General features: G+C 60.0%; 1 protein-coding gene across 2 annotated transcripts in view; it reads right to left on the minus strand.

Annotated features, from left to right (window-relative positions):
- Nucleotides 1-800: 800 nt before the first annotated feature.
- Nucleotides 801-27,888, minus strand: part of ZNF592 (zinc finger protein 592) — a 29,521-nt gene continuing 2,433 nt past the window's right edge. The window contains exons 1-9 of one of the 2 annotated variants that reach the window (XM_028502440.2): nt 26,256-26,332; nt 16,463-18,761; nt 11,194-11,372; nt 5,372-5,548; nt 4,990-5,149; nt 4,590-4,877; nt 4,305-4,417; nt 3,529-3,664; nt 801-2,161 (exon numbers count right to left, since the gene is read on the minus strand). In XM_028502440.2, coding sequence (XP_028358241.1) covers nt 1,652-2,161; nt 3,529-3,664; nt 4,305-4,417; nt 4,590-4,877; nt 4,990-5,149; nt 5,372-5,548; nt 11,194-11,372; nt 16,463-18,742 — 3,843 coding nt within the window. In that variant the 5' untranslated portion in view covers nt 18,743-18,761; nt 26,256-26,332 and the 3' untranslated portion in view covers nt 801-1,651. Of the gene's footprint in view, nt 2,162-3,528; nt 3,665-4,304; nt 4,418-4,589; nt 4,878-4,989; nt 5,150-5,371; nt 5,549-11,193; nt 11,373-16,462; nt 18,762-26,255; nt 26,333-27,888 lie in introns of those variants that run through there. The other variant, XM_036012323.1, reaches the window with a different exon arrangement.

Raw genomic sequence — 27,888 nt, forward strand, 5'->3', positions numbered from 1 at the left:
GCCTTGCAGGCGGCCGGCATCAGGCCCGGCTTGCCCTCACGGCCTCCTTGGGGAGCAGAGGCAGGGAGGCCTCGCCAGGCACAGCAACCATCAAACACTGAGGTCTCTCTGAAGCCAAGGCAAGCGCTAACCTTTCCCGGGGCCATCAGCATTTCTACTAAAAACGGGGCATTTTGCAGAGGAAGGGATTTTTGTTTTCAGTTGTGAAAACATCAAGCATATTTACCCGACTGAATAATTTGTGGTTGATATTCAGTGCCTCCCTGGAAAGACCTCAGTGGCCCCGTATCCTCTCGGGCCTGGCCCCACATCCCAGCCAGGCAGGGCTGCAGACGCCCCATGGGTCAGAGGGCACCCCCCACCTCGCCTGCTCCTCGTGCTGGGTCAGGCCCTAACTCCGCCACCCGTGAAGACGGCTGTGCCTCGAGGATCCGCCCCCAGTTGCGTCACACCAAGGCCTCTTGAACACTGCAGGAAAACTCTAGAATTCCTCCCTCCAGGAGGGCTCCCTTAGGTTGAAAATCAATTTGGAGGAGAGATTGGGGGGGGGGGGGGGCAGAAAATTTCAGTAGGCCCTGAAGTCAGTGCCACTAGCCCCGGGGAGACCCTGGCGGTGACTCCAGACCAGCACAGAACGCGCCCCCTCCCCTTCGGAACATCTGCGGAGAACCGGGGCGCCCCAGGCTCCAGGACCTACAGGACCTTCCGCGGACGGCGGAAACACTGGTCTGGGAAGGACCCTTGGGGGGAGCAGGGTGGGGCCAGGCTCCCCTGAAGAGGAATACAAGAGCCCACCTGCGTGGTCAGAAGAATTTTTTATTTGAAATATAGTCTGAGCAACACGAGTGTAACCGAGAGGCCGGGGCGGCCTGCCCGGGGCGGCAGCCTCGCTAATGGCACAGGAGGGCGAGGACAAGCACCCCAGCGTCTGCGCGCCCCACGCCCGGCTCCTCGGGAAAGGCGGGGCCGCGGCAGGATGGGACGCACGCCCCTTCCGAGGGGTCTGCTCTCGCTGCCCGCCTGTCTGCCGGAGCGCACTTCTGGTCCCCCGGGGCTCCGCACGGGGGGTGCTGCTGAAGTTTCCCCACGCGGACAGGATGGGCCAGTGAGACAAGCCACCCTCCGGGACTGTCATTCGGGGGAGGAACCAGAGGAAACGGGAAGGAAGGGCAAGGCGGCCACGGCCAGGCCAGGCCGACCACTCCGAGAGGGAGGGCAGCAGCCCACCCACCACCACCCGCCCCCGTCCCCCCTCCTCAGGCTCTGGCCTCCCAGACAGCTCGGAGGGGCCCCTGGCTGCAGGCAGCAGGTGGGGAGCCTCCCCGAAGAGCGCGGCTGCCGGGCGGTTTCGAGCGGAGCGGGCAGCGCCGGGGCTGGAAGGACACGGACGAGAGTCGGGGTTCCGGGAAGCAGCACAAAGCCATAAATAACAGAAGTAAATTCAGATCTGGGAGCTTCCTGGGCAGCCCACACCTCCTGGGGCCGGGGCACACCCGGCTCCCTGCAGCTCGGGGGCGGACACCGCCCCAGGGCCCCGCCCCTCTGCCGCACTCACGCTGGGCAGAGCGGCTGGTCTCCCCCCATCCGCACAGTCGGAGTGGCCGGAGCAGCAGGCCACAGGACGCCCGACCGCACGCACCACAAGCCTCCGTCACGCCTGCGGGGACGGCGCGTGGCTGTCCTGATCCCGGGAGGCCTGTGGCTGACTCTGAGCCTCCCGGGTACCGTCCTCCTCGGGGGCCGGGCCCGGCGATCTTCGGGCCTCTGGGTCACCTGACAAGGGCTCGCCAGTACATTCTTCCAGTCCGTTCTCCCTGGCGTCCATGGACACCTCTTCCCCGGAGCCCTCCTCCGGCTCCGCCTCCTCCGCGGCCTCCTCCTCGTCGTCCTCCTGCTCTCTCACCTTGTGGACGATGAAGAGGTGGCGGCCCAGGGAGCCGGCGGAGGTGTAGCACAAGCCGCAGAGCGGGCACTGGGCCGTGGAGCTGTCCGTCTGGTGCTGAGGTATGTGGCTCTGGAACTCGAGCCCCGAGTCCGTGGCAAAGCTGCATTTCGCACACTGGAAAAGGGACTTGTGCCTCTTGGCGGAGGAGACGGTCACGCCGTTGCTGGTGCCCGGAGCATCCGCTGCCCCGCTGACCCGTCTCTTCAGATGGTTCACCTGGAGGGGACACAGCATGAGCCGAGTCCAGGCCGCGCCGGGCCCGCAGCAGGAGCCCCCAGACACAACAGTGACGCCCAAGGCCTCGCGGAATCGCCGCCCAGGCCGGGGTCACCCTGGCCCTGACCGCCGGCCTGGCTTGGGTTTGTTTGGGTTGGTGGGTTTTTTTTTCTTTTTTAAAGTATGTGGCACAACATTCCAAAGATACAGAACGGGCGTGGAGATCACGTCCCTCCAGCCCACACCCCCGCCTGATCTCCAGAGATCACCCCATCCCTCCAGCCCTGTGGCTCCTCCCAGAAGCAGTCTAACACGATGTGCGGTTTTCTCTGCCCCGCCCCTTCGTGGCACGACATGACTGGCCCCTCCCCCATCTCGGTGAGGCTTAGCCAGAGGCCCCGCCTCCCTAACGCAGCACACGGACCCACCGCAGGGATGGACCGTCCCCGCTGGCGGATACTCAGTCGGGCTCCATCTCTGCCACGCACACAGCGAGGCACTGACCACTCTTAGCACCCTGCCTTGTGCCCACGGCCCAAGGTATCTGACAGATAAAGCCAGGCAGCTGGCTGCTGCTGCACCAAAGGGTGCGCGCTCTTGGAGGGAAGAGGAGGGGGTACATTTTAATCGCAGACAGATGTGGCCAAAATGCCAATGATGCCCCGCCTGCCGGGAGCGGAAGGGCCTTCGCCCCCCAGGGAGACACCTGCTCTGAGCAGCCCAGAGGGGACGTCCTGGGGCTCCGGGCGCTCCCCGCGTGTCCCCGCGTGTCCCAGACGCGCCAGCGCCCTCCGAGGACTGGCCCCTTGCGTGGGGCGGGGGAGAAGCTGCGGTGAGGAGGGAGGTCAGGCAGCTGCCGAAGTTCCCCGGAACCGGAAATGGGTGCGGTACGAGGATGAGGGCAGGACGAGGGGTCAGGACAGCAGGGGTCTGAGTGCAGCTCCTCCCACAGCTGGGGGGGGGGGGGCAGCCGAGTCTGGCCGCCGTCCCCTGACGGCCAGCCCCCCTTGCCCACTGCTAGGACTGAGGCAGAAGCAGGCACGTACGCACGGAATCTCTCCCGCGTCACTGAGCGCAGCCCGCCCCCCTGAGGAGGGGCTCACGGTGACGGGGAAACGGCAGGGCCAACAGGCCGACCGGCTGCCTCGTGGGCCTGGGCCCCGTCCTTCCCTTGTGTGCGGTCCGGGGGGTCCCACTGGGCTTGCCCGCACCGGGGGAAGTTGTCGCCGCCGGTTGTGGCATGGCCACGACGACACACGGGTGCCCTGTGGCCTTCCCAGTGCCCACCCCCCACCCCGCCCCCACCCCCTACCCTGCCCCAGGCCTCACTGAGCCGCCGCTGCACCGGGCAGGAGCCCCGCACTCACCTGAGGGGAGTGCCCGCCCGGAGGTCTGATGCTGGACGTCTGGCTCAAGTCGGGGTTTCTGATACCATGCATAAGGCTGATGTGGCTCTCCAGGAGGGAGGGCCGAGGAAAGCTGGGGCTGTCCTCTGTGCAGTACCTGCGAGGGGGCAGCCGAGGCCAGCATGTGAGAGGACGGGCCCCGGCGCCCAGCGCAGCCTGAGCAGGAGGCGGAGGGTGGATGCTGCTGCTGCTGCTGGCTCCTGGGGCAGAGCGCCTGGAGCAGCCGGGGAGAGGGCTGGGTGGTCCTCGGGCTGGCTTGGGGAGCTGGGTCCTCCCCGAAGAAGTCCCGCCAGCAAGCGGCAGCCCGACCGACAACAGCAAGTCGGAGCGTGTGCCCCGGGTCGCGGTCACGAGCTTACCCTCTGCTGCCTGACGTCACTGCCCAGAGGCCCAAGCGCTGGGCGGGGCCTCAGTAAGGGAGGCCGCGCATGCGCCGAAGCACAGGCAGGTGGCGCCGCGGGAGGCTCACGGTCACACCGCCACCCCGGTGACTGACGGGCCCTTTGCCACTGACCAGCAATGCAGCGCCGGGTCAGGGAGACGGGACAGGGGAGGGCACGGGAGCCCCCAGGTTGTGGAAGCTGGTTTCTGACCTAGCCACAGCATTTTCCATTTAGACACTCGCTCATCTCTGGCCTTTGACCCCAGATCTCAGAGCAGAGAGAAGCCCCTGGACGCGCCTTTCGGGTTTCGGGCCTCCGGGCTTTCCCCCCCTGCCACTGCGGAGACTCACTCACCCGCACGTGTAGACCTTCCTGACAGTGTCGTGGTTGTTGCGGATGTGTTTGCGCAGGCTGCTGGGCGTGTGGAAGGACTGCTCGCACTGCCGGCACGGGTACCGCTTCAGCGCCTGCAGGGGGCCCCGGAGATCAGAGCGTCAGCACCGCGAGACGGTTCTGCACGCACCTTCCTCCTCGGACGACGGGGGCAGGCAGGAGGACGCCGCACGGACCTCAGCATCTGCAGCGCCCACCCTGCCCCAAGCGCCCGGAGCCCCCCCCCCCCCCCCCGGGTGCACCTACCCGACCGTGGCTCTTTTTCATGTGGGACACGTAGCTCTCCCGGTCGGGCACCCACTCCTGGCACTCCTGGCAGGTCCAGCCCGTGCTCCTCAGCCGGGGTTTGCCCTCTGCCCTGCGATGGGTCTCAGACCTGCCCCAGCGGCCCGATGGCAGCGAGCTACCCCGGGCAGCCATGCTGGTCGGCGGGGGCTCGGTGGGAACTCGGGAACCGGGGCGGCCGGAGGCCGTGTCGGCCGAGGACTGGAGGCTCGACAGCTCCTCCACGTTGCGGGGGACCCCGTGGACGCTCTGGGGATGGGGAGAGCGGTTACTGACTGGGCGAGGGAAAGAGGCACAGAGTCAGACCCCCGGCTCGGGGCGCGCCCGCCCGCCCCCCGGCCTCCTCCCCCGGGATGCCCACCTTGACATGCTGCATCAGCTCCGGCTTCTGCAGGAACAGGAGCGGGCACTCGGGGCACTTGAATACGCCCACCTGCGCCTTGCTGGCATCCTGGTAAAAATGCTGCTGGATCTGCCTCTTCTTGTGGAAGACCATCTCACAGGAGCACTTGTACATGAGCCTGCGAGACAAGCCCCAGGGCGTGAGGCGGCCGGGGCTGCTCTGCCACAGAACCCCACGGCCCTCAACCCCGACTCCACTCTCTTGGGACCAGTGCAGATACCCGCTGGCCTCAGGATGTCTTCGGGGGGCTCCAGACACCTCTGCCCCAACACCTCCCCCTGCGGCACCCAGGCCGCTGGGCTCCGCCCCGCAGGCCTGCTGGCCCCGAGGCAGCACTCACTGGGAGGGTTTCGGGGGCTGGGTGGGGTGCTCGCTGGCGCTGTGGTCCGCGGTGCTGCTGGCAGTCTTGAAGGCCATGGGGCAGAAAGCACATTTGTGGAAAACCTGGCAGTGTTTCTCCTGGATGTGGCTTTTCAGCAAGGCCAAGGTCAGGTGGACGACCCCGCAGTGGATGCACCTGAATGACAGAGGCGGGGGTGGGGGTTGGAGGTCAGACACCCATGGGTGGGCCTGGAAAAGGAGGGATGGAGGGCAGGAACAAAGGCCTCTCTCGAGACACGCCCTCGAGCACTCAGCCTTGAGTCCTGAGAGCCTGCCCGCTGCCGTCTGGCACGCTGCGGTCTCCCAGGGCCGCCCAAAGCCAAGGCCACGGCTGGTGGAAAAGCCAGGAGAAACCCTCCCCTCCCTTCACAGGCCAGAGGATATCCTTCTGCAAACCAAAATCTTCAGGCCAGGTAAGAGAAGTCAGTGGGGTGGAGAAGGAAGAGAGGGGCCCCAAAATGACACAAACAGCACCCGTTTCCTGCGGCACCGCCGGAGGGGTCCACAAGCAGCGTCCGTCAGGAGGCTGGGGAAAGCTGCGCCCTCCCCCGGTCGGCGCTCAGGCTGCGGGATGGGAAACGGCCAGGAAACCCTACGCTCCCCGGAGCAGCCGCGTTGGAGCGAGTGGCCCAAAGCCCAGGGAGAGACACTCCAGAGCGCCCCCGCGCGGCGGCATCCGCTGTGCGGGCGGAACGTCCTCTGCCTCACTGTCCCCGACGCTGCTCTCGTCCCAGTTCATACGGGGGAGCGGCCGGCCGCAGTGGCCGCACTGCAGGTGCTCTGCACGAGCTGGGGCTGGGGCCGGGGCCACTCCATGCTATGCAGCTCCTAAGGGTTGTGACGCTCCCTCGGTGAGACCATGGACCACTTCTGTTTCTGCCTCTCCCCTATCCATGCCTATTTATGTCATTGTTTATGATGTATAAACCATCTGAAACCATTTTTCTGCGGTCGAGGCCATGTTAGGCTCCTCCTTTCTTTTTTTTTTATGTTTAAAAATATTTTATTTGTTTTTAGAGAGAGGGGAAGGAAGGAGAAAGAGGAAAACATCAATGTGTGGTTGCCTCTCCAGCGCCCCCTTCTGGGGGACCTGACTTGGATGGCAACCCAGGAACGTGCCCTGACTGGGAATCGAACCTGCGACTCTTTGGTTCGTAGGCCGGCACTCAATCCACTGAGCCAGAGCAAAGATTCCTCCTTCCAACTTGAAATATCTCTCTTAACATGCGGCCTTTCCTCTCTTTGGTACATGACCTGCGTCCATTCAGCTTCCGAGACCCTCACATGTGTTCCGTCCTTCCTCCTGCTCAGAAACACACTCGGGCCTCCCGTGTCTGAGAAGACCGCTCTGCTCTTCCTGCTGTGGGGACGCCGCCTGTAGCACTGGCTGCCCCGGAACCTCGGCATCGGGCAGGCTGCGGCTGCATGAAAGGAAGGACCCGCCTTCCCCAAAGAATTCTCTGACCCCACCCATTTCCCTTCGAGTCGCTCTGCGAGCCCACTTTCGCAATCCACGTAAATCATCACGGAATCCTGACCGACGTTCTTGTTTTTCTTCCTTTTGCATGTCTGCGTTTGGAGGAGACACTGGGGGTTACGTAATCACCTTTGCAGGCTCACGAGCAGTGAGGAGCAGCCCACAGAGCCAGGGAGCTGTTCGCGGTGACCTGAGAGGCGCAGTCACGACTGAATCCGTGCGTGCTCTGGCGCCTGTGCAAACTACTGGCTCAGTTGAATCTTCTCTCCCGTTCAACGACGTAGCGACTGACTTCTAGCACACGGAGCGGGGGACCTTCCATACCACAAGGTGTTGGCAGGAGAAAAAAAAAATACACACGTTTCCAAATTCATCCACAGTGGCCAGGCACACCTGGTATACGCGGCCTTATTTGTGCAGGTTGACCGAATTCCGCAGGAACAGTACAAATACCCTCGTCAGAAATGCAACCGAAAACACAGCCGAGCTCCCTCGGAGACACGCCGTCCGAGGAAACCGCACTGAGAGGAAGAACGTGAGGGGCCGGAGAACACGCACCGAGCAACCTCGGCAGAGGTCGGGATCGAGCAGGGTTTACAAACGGATGAAAACCGGGCGGAGGAGAAACCCAGCCCCACAGCCCAGCTCTGCAACCACTTCTCCAAGGAGAAGACAGACAGCGAGAGAAGCGTGTGCTGTGAGAGATGCAGTTTTAGAAAAGATGGAGAGCAGTAAAAAAAAAATTAATTTTGCTAATAATCACAAATAACTTAAAAATAACATGTTATTTAGAATAGTCTAAACTTGTTCCCTTATGACATTATTGGCCGCTCTCCAAATTATCAACAAAGGGCAGAATAATGTATACAATTCTAAGTATATATGTAAAATGTATATGCATTTCACATAAAATATGAACATAAAATATCTATGAAATGTACAGGCTTTATACATCGCCTTCAAGAAAAAGCAAAAATAATATAAAACAAAGTAATATTGTAAAACTGTAGTAGAGTGAAAGGAAACAGAATAGGCACCTTTGGAGGATTTATTTAAAAACATGAATACCTACAGAACAAGAGAAGATATTTGCAAATCATGTATCTGACAAGGGACTTGCATCCAGAATATATAAAGAACTCTTACTACTCAGTAACAAAACAGCAATTAACCCAATTTGAAAATGGGCAAAAGATTTGAACAGACATGCTTTCCCCCCAAAAATATACAAATATAAAAAAAAAAAAAACCCAACCCCAACATAAAAAGACGCTCAGCACCATAAGCCCCCAGGAAAAAGCACACCAAAACCACCACAAGACAGCAGTCACGCCCACAAGGATGCCTCGAATCAAAAGCCAGACCTGAAAAAGTGTCGATGAGCGTGTGGAGCGATCAGCTCCCTCACCCCCCACTGGCAGGAAAGCCAGCAGGGTACAACCGCTCTGGGAGACGGTCTGGCTGTTGCTCAGAAAAGTTAAACTGCCCTGGCTGGCGTAGCTCAGTGGATTGAGCACGGGCTGCGAACCAAAGTGTCCCAGGTTCGATTCCCAGTCAGGGCACATGCCTGGGTTGCAGGCCATAACCCCCAGCAACCGCACATTGATGTTTCTCTCTCTCTCTTTCTCCTTCCCTTCCTTCTCTAAAAATAAATAAATAAAATATAAAAAAAAAAAAAAGTTAAACTGACAGTGACCGTATGGCCCAGGTTCTCTAGTCCTGCACATGTGCCCGCGAGAACTGAAAACACCTATCCACACGAGAACTCGGTGGATGCGAGGGTCAGCGGTGGGCGGTGAGCACGTGCGGCGGAACACCGTTTGGCCAGAAAAAGGAATGAAGTAACGTATATCCGTGAGGGCATGGATGCACCTCAAAAACAGTATGCTAGGAGCACCTACTGCATGGTCCATGTATAGGGAACATCCAAGAGACAAGTCTAAAAGACACAGAGAGTAAATCAGTAGTTGTTCATGGGCTGGGAAGATGGGAAGGTGTAGATATAGCGGGGTTTTTGTGGGGTGATGAAAGTATTCTAAAAAAAAATTTTTTTGGAAAGTGTTCTAAAATTGCTTGTGGTGATGGTACAACTCAGAATATACTGAAAACCACTGGATTGCGTACTTTACGTGGGTGGATCATGTGTGTAAATGACACGTGCATAAAGCTGTTACCAAAAACATATTAATGGTAGCAGATCTTAACCGCAGTGAATAGTGTATCAGTGTGTGTGTTTTTGGAACCCCACAATCAATTGAAGATTTGAATGTCCGTTATGTTCGGGGATCCCGCTCTGTGGCTGAATCGCAATACATTCTTGGCTGAGACTCCTTACAGAAGGGCTTGAAAGACTAAATTGCTTTTGAGACTGTTTCTTTTTCCCTACAGAAGAAAGTCAAATAAAATAATTAAAAACCAAAAAAAAAAAAAAAAAACCAAAAGCCTGTTACTCCACCTGCGGCACTGGAAATTTCTTGGGTTCAAGATTCAAAGATAAAAATCAAAGTGTTGCCTTCCTTGCCTGTCTACTGGGTTGGAGTGGGTCTTAGAAGACGCAGCACACACTTAAGTCAAAGTCAGAATGGCATTTTCAGGTGTCCAGGGACCTGCAGAAACGCTCGTCAGGTGTGTGCTTTAACAAGGCAGCCTGGAGGCTGCCAGCGCCCGCCCTTCTGCAACACAGCGGCAAGGGCCGCATACGACCCCGTCACTGGCTGGTTGGTTTCTCGGGCCCTTTAGGGTCTCTGTCCTCTGTACCATGCGAAGCAATCAGTCTACATTTGGAAACGTTTGTACTGGGACAGAAACCTGGGGGTCCGCATCCTCACCCCCATCTGTGAGCTGCCCCAGAGTCCCAATGCTTGCACTTCCCGAATCTGTCTCCACCTACCCTGGACCTCCATCCCAAGACCATGCCCGAGCAGAAGCCCGCGGCGTCTCGCCTGACTGCCGCACTCGCCTCTCAGCCGGCCTCCCCTCTCCCGACACGCGGTGTCAGCTTCCCAGAAACGATCTCGCGGAATCACTGCCCCCCACACACACTGCAAATCTTTCTGCAGCTCTTCAGTGTCTGCTGGACGGAGGCCCAGCGTCTGCCACGGAGCACACGAAGCACAAGGTCAGGCAAGGCCTGGCCTCCACCAGCTCCTGGCTTCACTTCTCACCTCTCCTCCCGCCTGCACTTGACCCGCCTCCACAGAAACGCTGATCTCCCCAGAGCCCCTTCTGCGTGGGCTGGCGTCCCATCTGTGTCCTCGCCAGGCATCCCCTCTCCCTTCCTTCCGCCCGAAGCTCCTGCTCTCTCCTCCAGGAAGCTTTCCTGGCTGCTCCTCCCTCCGCTGTGCGACTTGCCCCTCGGACCCACACGTACTGTGCACGTGTGTAAAACCTACCACACCGCAGCCTCCTGGAGCACCGGGGCTGCGTCTTCATCATTTTTATATCTTCGGCATCTGGCACTGACCTCAATCAATAAATTTTTTTAAATACCAAAGAGAAAAAAAAAACACCTTACTAAATTTGGGCAAAACGAAGTTTCAGGAGTGAAAGCGGACCAGGAAGACGCGGAAGCTCCCCACTGCAGCCAGTCTGCACAGGGTCACGACTGACCAGGTCGACGTGGAAGGTACATTCTGATGAGCTCTGGAGGGCACCTCCCCAACCCCCCCGTTTTGATCCTTTTTCCTGAACATGACTTATTGCTTCTATCCATTTGACACAATGGAGGAGACTCCGTCTGCGGTCAACTTTTCTTGTTTTTACCGTGAGGCTGATCATTTTTTCCATCCTCGGGTTCTGCTAGCTTCTCACGAACGGACAGACACCAACCAACACGAAGGCCCCGGAGCCCCCCGAGTTGGCAGTCTCGCAGCGCCCCTGGTTCATGGGAACGGAGAACGTTCCCAGGTGCTGCGATCAGCCACTTCACTGTTGCAACAACAGTACTTCCAATTTGATATGCCAAACGCGGTAACTCTGTGATCCAATGAAATGTATATATTGTTCAAAACCAAGCTGACAGAGCGAGTGTTCCGGACACGCTCATCTCCCCAAATCCTCCACCTTCAAAGCTATTTTTGCTCATGTTTAATTTTTTTTTTTAAACTTCTTATCCTTCTCCCTCTTGCTCTCTAGAAAATAAACATGTCCGTCCACATACCCACCGACGCGCTCGGCCTTAGCAGGCCGGGGCCCAGGGCCCGGGGGACCCTGCTCAGGCTGACACGAGGGCCGGCCCAGGAGAGGGAGAGGGCGCAGCTCCCCCGGGAGGGCCGGGCCGGGCCGGCGGGCCGTGCAGCACCCACCTGTAGCCCACCTTGCGGGCGTAGTGCAGGCAGTTCTCCTTCACGTGGGTCTGGAAGTAGGCCGAGCGGCAGAGGGCCCCGCACTCCGGGCAGCAGTAGGGGGACTTGTGCGTGTGGGTCCGCTGGTGCGCGCAGAAACTGCACTGGTTGGGCAGCAGCATCTGGCACACCGGGCACGTCTAGGAGAGAGCAGGGGAGGGCGGCTGACACGGGCGCTCCGGGCCCACCGTGGCTGTCTGGTCGTCTCGGGTGGGCGGGCGGCTGGCTTTCCCGGGACGTGGGTCAGCACGAGCCAGCCCCATGGCCATTCTCCCTTCCAAGCATCTCAGGGCATGGGGACGCCCCAGACCTGGCCACGCAGGCTGCACCTCTCCCCTTCTTACTTACTCGGAGACAGACCTGACCCAGTTTTCCCCAAGATTAATCTGCTCAAGGGCTCTGCGCGCTTCTTCCAGCTTCTCCTCCTCCCCACGGGCCCAAGGCACTTCTTGGATTCTCAGGTGTCGCTTCACGGCCAGACTCCCCAGGACAGAGGTGGCTCCTCCCGCTCAACACCTCCAGTCAGATGGGTCAGTGACCTCCCAGGGGACCTGAGCCGACCCTGACCGCCTGGCTGCAGAAGGCCCAAGTGCGGCTGACGACGCACTGACAGCTTCCATTCCCTCAGCCCTGCCTGCGTGCTTTGGGGGGGGTTAGGGGGCGGAGCCAAGGGAACACAAGTCCTCCAGCCAGACCCACAGCAGCTCTAACGGGCAGGGTCCTGGCAGCCAGAGGGGGAAGCCACGGGCGGGCGGCCGAGCTGGCGCCCGCCCACACCTGCAGGGCCCCTCTCAGTAAAGAGGAGATAGCTGTGCCGCCCACAGCACAGGCGGAGGGGCCCCGACCACGGGGGTCAGAGCAGCTGTGCGGAGGGACAAGCTGTCGGAGGGAGACGGGAAAGGGTCTGTGCTTTCAGCAGCCAAGTCCAGGACGTGGGGCCTCGGCCCAGGAAAGACCTGGACAGACCCAGTTCTTCCTACAAACGAATTACAACGGAAAAAAAGACCGAGAGAAAGGGAAGAGGAACTTACAGATTGAGAGAGATTAAAGAGAAATTTTCAACAAGAAACTTTCAACAATCGGAATCCAAATAACACTTATTTGGATTCCGATTCAAGAACGCCAAGTGTAAAAAAGGAATCAGACACTAAGTTTTTATTATTATTATTACTGTTATATCTACCACTCACTTGGAAAACTATGTAAAGTATATGATTGTCTAATCTCTAAACTGCACACCTGAAACGGATACAAAATAAAACGGAAAGAAATAAAGTAACTATATCATAAAAAAAACCCTAACGTAATAGTATCGGGACATTTGACCTTTGCTATTAAGATCTGATCATGAGTAATGATTAGTTTTGAGATGCAATGACATTGTGCCTCTGCTGCGGGGGGGGGGGGGACACTCATCGTTGAGAGACACACACCGACACACAGACACAAGGACGCCGGGGCTTGTTTGGAAACTGCGTTGGAGGAGGAGGGTCGGGTAAGAAAACCCAGAGTGAGATGGGCCGCGAGTCGGCGATGGTGGCGGGAGAGTCCACGGGGCCATTCTCCCCACTTTTACATGGTGTTGGGGACATTTCCATAATTATCACTTTTTTTAAGTATTACTGTGGTTGCCGAACAGTAAATGAGTGTGCTCTTTTGTGTAGGAAAGAGAAGACAGTGGCACACATGTATTCGCTTTTATTTGTAAGAAAAAGGCGCGAGGTGGCGATAAACCGAAAGGGAATAAATAAACACGGCTGCCCCCGGAAAAGGGGCGAAAGGGGTGCAAGGAGGCAGAGCCTCCCTGGACACACCTCGTCATGCGGCTTTACCGTGGGCATCCAGTGTCTTACGTGATTTTTAAGTGATAAGAGATGAAATAAACAAAAGCGCCCCTAAAAATTGAAAAACGGAATCAAGTACCCTAACTACACTCCACGTAACTATGTATCGACCATAAAGGAAAGAAGAATCCCTCCCAGGGCCCGTGCAAACACACCAGTTCGACCTGCACTCCTGCAGCAGGAGGCGGTGGGGGGTGGAGGGCAGGGGCCAGAGAAGCCCATGTGCGCCCTCCCATTTCCGCCGCCTTCCGAATGTTACAGATAACACCGCCCTTGGTACTTTGAGTGTGTACGTGTGTCTGTAGCAGGAAAATCGCAGGGACCGAGACTTTCAGTATGAAATCAGTTCCATAAAAACTCTATAATCTCTGACATTTGGATACCAGTATAAACGCATGATCTTTCTTTCCTCTGATTAAAAATTAGAAAATGGCCCTGGCTGGCGTAGCTCAGTGGATTGAGCGCGGGCTGGGAAGCTAAGTGTCACAGGTTCGATTCCCAGTCAGGGCACATGCCTGGGTTGCAGGCCATGACCCCCAGCAACCACACATTGATATTTCTTTCTCTCTCTCTCTGTCTTTCTCCCTCCCTTCCCTCTCTAAAAATAAATAAAAACTTTAAAAAATAAAATAAATCACTCTGTGTTTAAAAAAAAAAAAAAGAAAAGAAAAAAGCAGCAAATGTGGGTGCGGATCAAGCAAGACTGAGGCCCCGTCCCCAGCCGGTGGGACTGGGAATCGGGGCAGCCACCGTGAAAAACCCCTCGCCCTTGGAAAACCGCTCACCGAGGGGAGCGAATTATGTCTTTATCCCCTTGCCCAACATAAACTGTATTTCGGGGTAACCCAACAGTCCTCAGGGAGGAGGGAAAGATAAGTGAGAAGGACTCCCAGCTAGCAAACAAAAGGAAATAATAATAAAATTAGGAAAACGCCATTCTGCGGCTCTTAGTGTCACCGACTCGGGCAGTGACTGTGAGTGCATGTGGACAGCACCGGGTGAGGGGCGGGAGCTTCTCAGTGAAGGGAGCAGAAGCTGCCCGGAAGGCTGGCACCGGTAAAACCGAGACCGTCCAGCACTGTGCACCTCCCCGAAGTCACGAAGTTGGAAGAACTCGGGACTGCCCCTGCTGCGGATCGAACCGGAAGCCAATCGAGTCTTCGTTGCTAATCCCCAGTCCACGGCTAAATCGTAGCGTTCTAGGAGGACGAGCCAACCGTGGGTGGAAGGCGTCGGGCACCCCAAAGGGTCCTGCAAAGTTCTCAGGAAGCCGTCAGTCAAACCCAGAGGCGCCCGCCCTGGAAAGTCTTCAGGACGCGGGGCCCGGTTCCTTCAGCAAACCCAAGGAGGGTCCGGGTCCGGGTCCGAGTGGGCGGGGCGGGGCGGGGGTGGCTGCAGGCGAGAAGCCGAGAACACGCGCCGAACCAGCGTCAAGTGCGGTCCGCGCCTGGATCTTGGCTCAAGGTCACATTTCGATAGGAACTGGAAAATCTGAATACGGACTTGTATCGGACGTGTTAAGGAACCGTGGCTGATCTGTGAGCTGTGACGATGATATCAAGGACGGGAAGAAACGGTCTCTATGCTGACATCCCGCCCCATAGCGTCAGGGAAGGGCTGGCCCCTCCGGCCACGGCACAGGGAGGCCGGTCCGGTCGGGTCTGGGGGGGGGCGGCTCCCGCCCTGGAGGTAAGGCCCACTCCCTCCGCCCGCCCCTGCCCTGGGTGTGACCTGAAGCCAGGGTGCCACTGTGGGGAGACGGAAGCCGACCAGCTGTCCAGGCGAGGTTTTGATCCCCGAGCTCCAGCCTTGCCCTTCCTCTGAGACCCCAAGGCCACTTTTCCGGGGGAAGGGGATTTTGAGGGATTAAGATGAGGCTGAGAGAAGTTGGACGGCGCTCCTAGGTACCGCCCCCCTTCCTGTCTGGGGGGGCCGCTATCCAGCCCCCGCCAGAGGAGAACGACATAGGGGACCTGCCGGCCTGGGACCCTACTACAGCTGGGCTCCGGCTCACATGCCAGAAGGCGGGCGAGGAACAGTGCGGGGGGACGGGGGATACCCAGAGACCCAGGCATCAGGCCTCCACCGGCCGCGGTTCTGAACGCCCGACTCGGAAGCGGCTCTCTGGGACCCAGGCCACCGCGCTGGTGCGTGAGGCCCCAGAGGAGCGGGCTGGGCTGGCCACGACACACGTGACCCAACGTGACTCATGGGAAGGAAAGCAGAGACGGGGGCGACCGTACAGCGACCCCACGGCACCTCGCCGGCCGCTTCTGGAGCCGCAGAGGCCCCACAGCCCCGCCGACTCCTCCCCGGTCTCTGCCCCAACTCTCCCAGGGTGCCCCGCCCCTTCGCGCCCTGTTGTTCCTCTGCCCGAACACCCTGCCGGCCCCCTCAGCCACGCTCCACTGTCGCCTGTGCCATCGCGATGAACTAGTCCCTCCGAGGCACCCTCTGCAGCCACGTCGGCACGTTGTTTCAACCCAACGCTGCGTCTGCGGTGGCTGTGGTGGGGGCGGGGGGCGGTGAGCCCCAGCGGGAACCAGGAGACTCCCTCCTGCTGGCACCCAGGACTCAGCACACGGCCCCATGCGCGCCGTGGGCACCGTCGGCACGTGCACGGCTCATCGCGCCAGCCAGTGTGCAGCCCCCCCGCCCCCCAACTGAAGGAGAGGAGCTCCCGCACTGTGCGCTCAGGCTCTGCGGCCCTGGCTGGGGGAGGCTGGGGAGGGGGCGGGGGTGGGCTCCGCAGGGTCCTGAGGAGACTCCTCCCACACGGAGGGGGAGGGGGAGTCTTCCAAGAATAGGACGCAGAGGAGCGCAGCTCCTCCGCTAGTGGGGCGAGAACACGCAGGCGAGGCGGAGGGGAGAGGCCCACAGGTCGGTGCGCTCTCCCTCCCTGCGAATCGGCCCTGACGCGGCCGCCGCCCGCTGGTCCTGCTGCAGCTGCCCCAGGGACCTCCGCGCAAAGAGCTGTGTCGGCGGTGGGCGGAGCCGAGCGGAGCGTGGGGAGGGTTCTCAGGCCCAACGGAGGCGCAGGGTGGTGCCACCCGGCCTCTGTTCCGAGTCCTCCCAGCACCAGGAGGGCTGCACCAGCCAGTAGGGACCCAGCCCAGGCCTGCCAAGGGGCCCCAACAGCGCACTGGGGCAGCAGCCGAGTGGACGACGGAGCACGTCCCTGGACACCCACGAAGTCTTCAGGGGCTCCCCTCAGTGCGGGCGGGACGCTTTGCCCAGTAAACACCGACTCCACTGTATGTGTCGCAGCAGGTCGCTAAGCATCAAGCCAGACACCCTCTCCTAAGACGTCCCCACCACCCCCGCTGCCCCACGCGGAGCCCCCGGTGAACCGGCGCCGGGCACCCGCCACCGGAAGGGTCACTCACCAGCCCCTCGGTCTCCTCCGACATCCTCTGGAAATGCGCAGCCATGACCGTGTGGTCGCGTATCTGCTTGTGACATTCCAGACACTTGACCCCGTGCCGGATGAGCCTCACAGGGTCCGGGTAGAGCGGCAGCGCGGGGATGGTGGGGCCGTGTTTGGGGGAGGGCGGGGGCGGGGGCGCGGCGGCCGGGACCGCGGGGACGGCGGCGGCGGCAGCGGAGTTCGCGGGGGCAGCCGCCGCGAACATCTGGTCCGCGGAGATGGGCTTCACCAGCAGCTGCGAGCACTGCATGACCAGCCCCTTGCTCTTGTGGTCGCGCGCGTGCCGCAGCAGGCTGCACTTGTTGAAGAAGAGCAGCGTCTGCGAGCAGAGCGTGCACAGCACCTCGATGTGCACGCTGCGCCGGCCGTAGTGCTGGCTGAGGCTCTTCTCTAAGGCGAACGCGTCCCCGCACTCCAGGCAGCAGTACCCGCTGGCGGGCACGTGGATCCTGCTGTCGGCGGGCGGGCTGAGATTTGGCGCGTAGAGGGGCACGGGGTTGGAGCTGTGGAGGACCTTGTTGAAGACCTCCACGACCAGCGGGGCGGCCTTCTTCACCTGGTGCACCAGGGGCACGGACATCTGCGTGGGCTGGGGCTGGCTCCGCCTCTGCGCGGACGACTTGGCCGTGACGGAGGCGGCCACGCTGTGGGGGACCAGGTTCAGGTTGGCCAGGTGCACGGCCTTGGGCAGCAGGTTGGCAGAGGCCGGCGCGGACGCCGGCAGTCCGGCGCTCTGCTGTGGCTTCTTGCCCGCCTGTGAGCCGGGGGCCGCCGCCGCCGCCGCCGCCGCCGCCTTCGGGACCCGGGACGCGGAGCTACCGCCGGGAGACGCAGGTTCGCTGGCCTTGGGCGCGCTCTCGGCCCCTTTCCTGTCGCCCTGGGGGCTCCCTGCGCGTGCGGCCCCTTCCGGAGAGTGCTCCGCGGCAGGCAGGGTGCTGGCCTCCTCCTCTGGCGCCTCGCTGGGGGCCTCGGCAGCCGCGCTCCCCAGAGGCGACCCCACCGGTGACTTACTGGGGTCATCGGGGTCCGGCAGGATCCTGGTGACGGTCCGCTTGATCTGCCCCGACGATGTCTTGATGGTTTTGATTCTGACTTTGGGGATGGCCGGCGGGGAGCTGGCGGCCACCGAGGGGGAGCCCCTGCTGCTGCTGTCGCTGCAGATGCTCCGCGGGCTGTCCGATGGCTTGGCGCTTTTCCGCGCGGCCTCCAGGGGGCTCCGGGGGCTCTTTGGTGACTTGGGCATTTTGGGGCTGCCCTTGGAGCCCTCTCTCGTGGGCCCTGAGGGATCCTTGGTGTGGCCAGGCGGCTGGTCCTCCCTGGCGACACTGGCGACGCGTTTGGCCTGCAGGGCCACCAGGGCGGCGACGCAGGAGGACAGCTTGGAGTGAGCCGGCTTCAGGCGCTGCCTCGGGGGCACGGAGGAGCAGGACCCCAGCTCGGCCGCCAGCAGCCCCTTGGGCTCCGCGACGCTGTTGCCGGGGTGGCTGTTGAAGTCCAAAGCCTCCCCGAAGAAGCGGCCGGCGTCCAGCTCCTTGTGGGGCTCCCCCGCCTTCTGTGCTCCTCGCTCCTGCTCCTGCTGGCCGCCCAGGGGCAGCGGCTCCGGCTTGGGCTCTTTCTTGCAGAAGTGGTCGAACATGTGCAGCTCCGGGACCGGAAACTTCCCCAGGGCCTCCAGCACCGGGCCCGCGACAGGCCCGCACCCGGGCGGTGGCGGCGGCGGGAAGTAGCTGTCGGCGTGCTTGGGCTTCAGCCCGAACCCGTTGTCTTTGATGCTGTCCTCGGGCTCCGGGCTGGAGATGGGGCTGAACTCGTTGAAGGTCGGCAGCGGCTCCGACTTGGAGGGCTCCAGCTTGCCCGGGAAACTCCTGGCGCTGTCTCCATTCATGAAGGCGGAGTCAAACTTCCCGCAGTTGTGGCCCAAGCCGTGGGCGTCGGGGGGCAGGTCCGCGCCCCGGAACCCGTTGTGCAGGAGGCTGGGCGCCAGATGGTCCTTCTCCGCCTCGAAGGACTCCTGGCGGCTGGTGTTCTTGACGATGACGCTCACGGCCGGCACGTCGGAGGCGGACCCCGCGTGAGCCAAGGACACGCTCTCCTCCATGCACAGGCCCGGGGGCTTGAGGGGGTTCTCATTGTCCTCGCTGGGGGTCTGGATGGCCTCCTTGGCGTCCAGGCTGGTGGGGTCTGGGATGTCAAAGGCAGCCAGGAGGTCATCGAAATCTGGAGTCTTCATGTCCCCCATGGCTGGACGCTGGCAAGGGCTGGAAGAGAAACAGAACGGTAAACAACAAAACAAAACAAAACAAAAAAACTAGCAAAATATAACCAAAGACACTGAAATAGGGGATAGCCTGACAGTGGCCAGAGGGGAGAGAAGAGGGAATTCCAGGGGGGAATGGGTAGGGATTACAGGAACAAATTTAGAGGACACATGGACAAAAACTAGGGGTGGGGGGTAATGGGGGGAAGGGGGGAGGGTTGGGTGGGTGGGCTGGAATGGGAGTAGTGGAGAGAAAAATGTACTTGAACAATGATTAAAATAAAAAAATAAAAAATAAATTAAAAAAAAAGAGAAACAGAAGGGGAACTGATCACCAGGCTCCGACCGGACCCCGCCCGGCTCCCTCTTCACGGCGCACCCCCCACCCCCCCGCCCCACACACACACCCACAGGCAGGCAGCACTCCCACGCACAGCGCCCCAGATGCGGGAGGTCGCGCACTTGTGCTGCACCCCAGCAGGCTTCCAAAACCCAAGGGGCGCAGGGGGAGGCGTGGGGGGGACGTGTCTATGCAGCGGCAAGCCTGGCAGGCCCTACACCTCCACACCCAGGAACTCCCACAGCCGGAGAGAGGGCGCAGACACAACGTGCACTCGCCCCGTCTGCCCCGGGGCTGCCTCGCTCCGGGGGTGGGGCGCACTGGCCTATCCCTCGCTGGGCCCCTCAAAAAAAAAAAAAACAACAAAAAAAAAAACCCGAGGCTCAGCAGCTCCTTTCTTCTGCAAACTTCTGATTCCCATATGTGGCCCGGCTCTGAGTTCTGCTAATCAATTCTTAGCCATCGTGAGCTCTGTACAACTTTGGTTTTCGGCTGCGTGCAATGCAACCGACTTCGAAATGATTTGCTGGCGCCAGGACGTGTGCTGTTTCATAAATAGCCTCTAGGAGATCCTATCATCTCCTCGGTGCTTTTTTATTCTCATCAGCATCTGCGTAATTCCTTCACGCTCACCCTGAAACTGTGATTGATTTGGTGAACAGACCACTGAACCCGAGAGGCCGGGGGACTGTTTTGGAGATGTCCTGGATTTTATTTTAATTAGAAAAGAAGAGGAAAGGAAAGGAGAGGAGAGGAGAGGAGAGGGGAGGGGAGGGGAGGGGAGGGGAGGAAGAGGAAGAGGAAGAGGAAGAGGAGATCTACCTGTTTCCTCCACGATCCGGAAAAGCGGAGCCACAGAACCATGGCAGCAGGGGAAACCCAAAGCCCTAGAGGTGGGACACGGGCCTTCCGCAGGAAACCACTGTGAGGCTCACGGTGAAGCCCGAGGCTGGCTGGCTCAGACCCCCCGGGGAGAGGAAGAGAACCCACTGCCTCCCGGTGCAGCCTGCGGATCCTGCACCTGCCGCAGCGACCTGGAGCCTTATGTGCTCACGCGCTTCTCACCCCTGTGCCTACACTGAAAATGTTTCTGGACACGGACCGACACCATTCTTTCTCTCTCTCTCTCTCTTTCTCTCTCTTTCTTTGTCTCTCTCTCTTTCTTTCTTTCTTTCTTCTTTTTTTTTTTTATCCTCACCCCAGGGTATGTTTACTGATTTTTAGAGAGAAGAAGGGAAAGGAAGAGAAGCATCAGTGTGAGAGAGAAACACCGATTGGCTGCCTCCCATGTACACCCCGACCAAGGATGAACCTGTGACCTTTCGGTGCATGGGATGGCGCTCCAACCAACGGAGCCACCCGGCCGGGGCAGGCTGACACGATTCTTGTAGAAAGCAGTAGAGCAGCTATCTAGAAACCAGACAAGTAGGGAATCCTTGGGTCCGGGACGCCCAGTGCCAGAAATTTATCCTAAGAGCAAAAATTCCCAAAAGCTACAGGCAAAAGTGTGCAGTATTATTAAAATAACATAAAAGACACACACACACACACACAGTGTAAATGTCCAAGGATAGAGAGTGGCTGACTAACTGAGAGCCTATAAGGCAGTCCTAATTAGAAAAAATCCTAATTATGAGCTCTGGCTGGTGTGGCTCAGTGGATTGAGTGCTGGCCTGGGAACCAAAGGGCCGCTGGTTCAATTCCCAGTCAGGGCACACGCCTGGGTTTCAGGCCAGGTCCCCAGTAGGGGGTGCCTGAGAGGCAACCACATTGATGATTCCCTCTCTTTCTTTCTTCCTTCCCCTCTCTAAAAACAACCTTTTACAAAAAATCCTAATTATGCTACGTGTCCCCGAGCAGAAGACCAGACAAGGAGGGTGTGGCGCGTATACACAACGGAACACCACTCAGCCGTAAGAAAGACAAATCCCTGCCCTCTGCGACCATGCGGATGGACCGTGAGAGCAGCGTGCTGCGTGAGATAAGGCAGGCGAGAAAGGACAAGAATGACAGAATTCCACCACTTCTCGGCATGTACAACAGAAACACCACACACACAAACTCACGGTCAACAGAATGGTGGCTGCCAGAGGGAGGGGGCTCGGGGGAGGACGGAGAGAGTAAACGGGGTCACCTCCGTGGCAACGGAAGGAGCCTAGACCGTCACTGGTGAGCACACAATGCAGCATACAGATGTTGCGCCATACATTATGCGCCTCAGGTTTATGTAATGTCATTAACCAACGCTATCCCAATGCATTTAATTCCTTAAAATCCTACTTAGGAAGTCTGCATAGCAACACGAGAAATTACCTAGAGTGGTAAGTTTTTTTTTAAAAAACTAACACGAAGTGTCGTCGTGTCAGAGGACAACCATGCAAATCTAAGGCTGCATTTGAGTCAAGATTAAAAGAAAGAAAAATTATTACACAGGGTGGTAGGATTACTGGTGGGTTATTTTTTCAAAAGTGTGTGTGTGTGCATGTGTGTGCGCACGCGTGCAGAGAGAGACTGCTTTTATCATTTTAAAAAGGGAAAAATAAAGGACAAAACCACCAGAACCACAGGGAAGCAGGTGGCACGGCAGGGGTGTACCTGTCACCGCCCCGTGGGACCGACAGGCCTGCGGGTCTGGTTTCTTCCCTCCCCCCCCCCCGCCCCCCACCAACCTCTAACAAAACACACTGCATCTGCTTCAGAGTTCTCACGGAAAATAAAATTATCCCCCCCGCCAACCGCCATTGCAAAGCTACCTAAGGATGGCGGGTAATGCCGAAGTGAAGGAGCTGCACCCCCCGCAGCTCGCAGGGCGCCGCGCCGGAGTCGCACGCTTCTGGACGGAGCAAGCGAGCGTGCACCGCGGCAGGCAGGGCAGGACACTGAGGGGAAGACTCTGAAAACCAGTGACAGCACTTGGCACCCCAGCACCAAGGGCACACCTGTGCAGTGTTTGCTTTACAAGCCAATTCCACCCCCTCCTTTTTTTTTTTTTTTTTTTTTTACTATCTAGGGATAAAAAAAAACTGAGGAGAAGGCAGAATAGATTTGTCTCTTTAAGGAGCTGGGGAAAGCGTGTGCGGAGGAGGGGTAGCTGGTGGCGTGGGGGAAGTCGCGGGAGCCTCCCTATTGTCTCACTCTGGAAGCAGCGAGATACCACATCAGAGGAAAACAATGTTCTCCACTCGGAGAAAGCTCGGGGTCTGGCTCAGAGCGGGGGGGGGGGGGGGGGGGGGGGGGGGGGGGGCGGCGGGCGCGGTATCTTCGGCCGGGAAAACCAGAGCTGGCGGAACGGGGTGGCTGCTCACTGTTGGCAGCTGGGAAAACATTTCCAACCTTTGGATGTTAACTGCCAAGGCTGACGCTTTTTAAAGCCAAAGATCTGGTCCTGTTTTCTGTTTTGCCCCCCATAAGGAGAGCCCCAAACGCTGGCGATCGATGGATCAGCGGCAGTGACTAAGGGCCTCACGGTGTGCCTGGGCGCGTGGCTGTCAGCTTTGCTCTAACGCATCGCGCTGTTTACAAGCAGAGCATAGGCGTTCGCCCCAGCGAACCCGGTTGCAAAAGCAGAGGAAGGAACCGTCAGGAACACCTCCACCAACAACAACCCCAACGCCCACCAATCAAATGAGAGAAATATACATGAAAATCACAAGGAACCACTTTGGCTTACCAAACCCACCCCTCAGTGCTGGCAGACACGGGCAAAGTAAGCCTTCTGAAGACAACACGGACTGACACAGCCTGTCCCGGGAGCCATTTAGCAGAAAAAGTCCGTCCTGCTTGCTTGGCCTGCTGCTACGGACGCCCTCCCGACCCGAAGGGGTGTCATTTCCCAGGACTCGGCCTCAGCCGAGAACGGCTGTGGCCATGAACAGCGATGTTCATTTCTCGCAGAACACTCCCCAGCATGATTTTATGTCACTCACGTCTCAGGGTTTCACTCCGGCTCACTCGCGTGTGACACACACATCCATGTGGACAGCCCCAGAGAGGCCTCCTTTATAAGTAAAAAAAAAAAAAAAAAAAGTTTTATAACCACCCTCCCGGGGGGGTAATAAACAAATAAAACAGGGTGAGTTAGCAATACATAAGGCCCCATAATTCCACTCCCAGAAATCTGCCCTAAGGACATCCATATGCACACGACACAGATCATCTTTACAGGATTATTTGTAACGAAATTAGTGTGCAACCAGCCTAGACCGCTTTCGGGAGACCCCACGTGGCACGTGTCATCACGGGAGGCCTGGAGGACAGCGGGCCTCACCAGAAGGGACACTGGAAGCAACACGACACCGGTGACCCTGCCCGTGTGCAAACCACTCGGTGCCCGTGGCCGGGTGCGCTGGGCGGGGCAGGGTCCCCGCGCCTAGAGAGACGGAAAAGGGGCCGAGAAGCAAGTGAGGCTGGAGCGCAGAGGAAGTGCTCCTGATGAAAGCCCTAGAAGGTCGCACTCTGTGTCGCTCCACCGAGACGAAGGTCGGGACCAGGGGGCACAACCGGAGTCCAAGTTTGCTCATCAAGCCTCAAAATACTAGAGGGGGAAGGGCAGCCTTTTGAAGTGTAAAACAGAACATGTAGGCAAATACAAGTTCATCCATTCGTCGGAAACTATACCAAAGTTGTCGGAGTTTGTAAAGGCTATAAACGCGGGAAGGTCCACACTTACTCCAATTTAGAAACAAAAGTAACGAAAGGCTCTGAGGAGCTGAGGACAAGAAACGGCCGATGAGCTCCCCTGCACTCGGTATCCCCGGCTGCCGACTTCCAAGCGACACTGAACTTGGCCATGTTTTTCTCAGCGGTGTTCATCACGTTCACCAACCCACAGCAGATTAACAGAAGGTCCTTCACGGGACACCGAGGGGGCAGAGGCGCTCCGAAAGCACCGAGAAAAACCTGATGTGTGTTCGGCATGTCGTCGACGGGACGAGGGAGCACCCGGCGCGGCACAGATTTACAGTAACGGTGAGAGCGGACACTGCATGGTCCGGCGGTGCCGGGCTGGGCCCACGGAAGTGTGGTGCCTGGACCTTGCGATTCCCTCTCGGCCCAGGACTGGAAGGAAGGATGACTCTTCCTCGGCCCACCCACGGGCTGTGGCTGACTCGGCGATATAATCCGGGCTCCACAGGCAAGGGTTTAGAAAGGGGTTAATGAAAGTTCCCCTTGGCTTTGTATTTTAGAACAAGGAGCACCGCAGGGGCAAGGGCGCAAAGAACTGACAAGTGTGAGAGACAGATATGGGGGGGGGGGGGGGGAGAAGGGAGGAAAAAAGAAGGAAGGGAGGGGGGAAGGGAGGAAGGAAGGAAAGGAGGAGGGAAGGAGGAAGGAAGGAGGAGAAGGAGGGAGAAAGGGAGGGAGGAAGGAGGGAGAAAGGGAGGGAGGAAGAAGGGAGGGAGAGGGAGGAAGGAGGAAGGGAGGGAGGAAGGGAGGAGGGAGGAAGGGAGGGAGAAAGGGAGGGAGGAGGGAGGGAGGGAGGAAAGGAGAAGGAAGGAAGGAAAGGAGGGAGGAAAGAAGGAAGGAAGGAGGGGGGAAGGAAGGGAAGAGAGGAAGGGAGGAAAGGAAAGGAAAGGAAAGGAAAGGAAAGGAAAGGAAAAGGAAAGGAAAGGAAAGGAAAAGGAAAGGAAAGGAAAGGAAAGGAGGGAGGAGGAAGGGAGGGGGGAAGGGAAGGGAGGGAGGGAGGAAGGGACAGAGAGAGGCGACTCAGCAGAAGCTGGGGCCAGCAGCAAGTGCCCGAGTCGGCCGCCAGGGAGGACCGCTTCTTCGGCGGCAGGACCGGACACCGCGAGGGGCAAGAGCCGGCGCTGGCGCGAGAGTAAGCCGCGGTTCCCGTGACCCGCAGGGGCTCCCGTGTGGACTGTGGCGGGCACGCTGGTCAGAGACCCAGTGCATCCCCGGGTGGTGGAGAAGGGGGAAACTTCAGCTGGGTCAAAGGAAATAGGGGGGCGGGGGAAGGAGTCCCACATTCCTGGACCCAGAGTGGAGCCCCTGCTGGGCGGGGCCAAGCTGGAAAAGTAAGAAACTGGGGACACAGGAGCTGGCTTTCGCCCTGTGCTCTCCCCAGTTAGTTCCCCGGGTGAGGGTTTGGGGCAGGTCTGGGTTTAATCAGTGAAACTCAGCTGACTCGAAGGATCTCGGTCCCTTCGACAGGCGAGGCTGCTCGGCCGGGTTCCCATGAAGACTAACCCTCACGCGCACGAGCAGACCCCCGCCCGCACCCCTGCCACCATCCCCTCCACCTGCATCGGAGGGGGCCCGCTCACAGGCCCGAGGGACTCCCAGTCACCTGGGCTGGTCAGTGTTCTGGGCTGGTCAGCGGCCCGAGTTTCGTTGCATGAGGCAGCTCGTCTTCTAACCACGAGCAAAACACAGCTCGAAGAGGTGCTCAGCGACAGACAGGAAAACGGGACCCAGGCAGAACCCGTGGACCCAGGCAGAACCACGGCACCTGCGCCGCCTTCCCCTCTACCGGGTCTCGGCCTCTCCCACACGCACTGTGCTCGAGCAGGTGCCGAGATCCCGGATCCGATCACAGACACGACCCTGCTCAAAACCCCCATCACCTTCAGCACAGAGCCCGGCTCTCCGCAGGGCAGAGCAGGGCAGGGCAGGGCAGGGTGGGTCCGCTCCCCTCTGGTCCCTGCCCGCCTCTCCGGCCACTTCCCAGGCCCCTCTCGCTCCCTGGTGGTTCTCTCCGCCTGTCTCCTGTCTCCAGATGGGGCCTGAGGCTCCACCCCACTGGCCCCAGACATGAATCTCCCCCCCCCCCAGAGTTCCTCCATAGCCCCAGGGCCCCTCCTGGACTCCCTGCCCTGCCCTCCCCCGCCTCCCCTCCTCCTCCCCTCCTCTGTGACAGCACTTCCCATCCCGCTGAGAGCCTCTCCAAGCCTCTCCAAAAGTCGGGGTCATGCCCTTTACCTCTGTCTCCAGGTCCTAACACAGCTGGCTGTCACTGCCTGCAGGGCCCTCCCAGGGCTGTCCCTGATGCCTCCCCACAGCCCCCGCCGATGCCCCGCCCCAGGCGCCCTTCACCTTCATCTTCACCTTCGCCGGAGGCAGCCTGTCCTCCCCCCACACAGGCCCTTCCGCCCTGGCCAACAGCCCCACTTCCCAAGAACAGAGTGAGCCCACAAGCCCCCCAACCAGACTCACAGGACGTCGGAGCTGGAGGGGACCTCAGGGGCTACCGGGTGTGTCCGGCGGCTCCCGAGTGCCCGTCTGCGACGGCTGCCCGGCCGACTACAAGAGGACACCACGCAGCTCTGGAGCGCAGCGGCCAGCGGCCAGCCTGAGAGCTCTGACCCCGCAGGTCTGGGCCGGCTGGACCCCTGCATTCATCTGAGCTTCCCCCTTGACCCTGGCCCGCTGACCCAGCCTGACCTCCACACCTGACGCGGGCAGAGCTGAGCCTCAGCGACGGAGGACCACCCGTCCGATGTCACCAGGTGCTGAGAGAGAGACCGCCGCCGCCTGGCACTGAGGCCCGGCTCCCGAGTCCTGGCCCCGCCCCACTGGACACCCCGGCGGCCACGCCTCGGTGGTGCCGCTGAAGGCTCACCCGGCACTGGCGTCCCGCAGGGTCAGGGAGGGAGGTGAGGAGGGCTCCCCTGCCTGCCCGGCCGCCCGCCGCCCGCCTGCCTCCGCGGGGCGGGGTCTTCCACCTTTGCTGCTGCGGCTGCTGCGGGGAGACCTTCTGCCAGCTGCTGCTTCGCAAGCCCCCCCACGGGCACCCACTGAACTACTACTCAGCATCCCTTGGATTCCAGATGGGGGTGTGTCCTGAGACCGGCGACCTGGGCCTGCTCTGTCCCCAACCTGGCCCCCGACTTCCTCCCCGGGTTCCTCGTTTCATCTCAGGAAGCGGCAACTCCAGCCTTCCGGGGGCTTGGGCCACAGCCCGGGCGTCTTTGAGTCCCCTCCCCTCCGGGCCGGCTTCTGGTTCGCAGGCAACCCCTGGGAGTCAGCCCTCAAACTAGGCCCACGCGGGCTGTTCTCAGCGGCCTCTGCCACCCCTTCTCCCCCGACCGACCCCCTGCGACCGCCACCGGCTGCCCTCCCTGCTCGCCCTCCACAGGGCGGTCCGAGGGCCACCCATCACAGCCGTCAGCTCGTACCACCCCCCACGGCCCCCCACGTCGCGCAGAACGAAACCCGCCTTTACCACGGCCCACCTGCAGGGGGCGTGCGGGGCGGTTGAACTGCCCTCCGGTCCTTCCACCACAGCCGCAGCGGGGCTCCCGCTGCGCCCCAGGCGCGCCGGGCACCCCGCTCAGAGCCCGAGCGTGTCACACGCCCCCTGCTGGGAACCTTCCCCCCCAGAGATCTCGGGGACTCGGGGGCTCCGTCCTCGCCGCCTGCCCGTCTTCACTCAAACGCCACTGCGTCAGGGAGGCCCCCGTGGCCGCTGTGCGCAGGCCGCCCATCCCCGCGCCCGCCGTCCACCTCCGCCCCTCCGCGCTGCCTTGTTCTTTCTCACGGCGCGTCCCACCACAGGGCCCGTGTCTCCGCCGCCTGCTCGCAGGCTGCGGTGTGCTCGCTGGACAGGACTCCACCGCTGGAAAGGGAGAGCGGCTCGACACGCCCCCCCCCGCCCCGCCCAGAACTAAGACGGGTCATGGACACGCACGGACTCCTGACCAGGTTTACTGCCAGTCACGCAGTCGGCAGATGTGCACTGTCCTTTGTGTTTAGCGTTTCATGTCTATGCATCCTGGCTCCCGCAGGGTGCTTGTGTGAAACACTCCGCTGGTGCGAAGTGCGCACTGGCCGGTGTGCCCGCAGTAAG

Source organism: Phyllostomus discolor, chromosome 12 (assembly GCF_004126475.2).
Source record: "Phyllostomus discolor isolate MPI-MPIP mPhyDis1 chromosome 12, mPhyDis1.pri.v3, whole genome shotgun sequence".
Lineage (NCBI taxonomy): Eukaryota > Metazoa > Chordata > Mammalia > Chiroptera > Phyllostomidae > Phyllostomus > Phyllostomus discolor.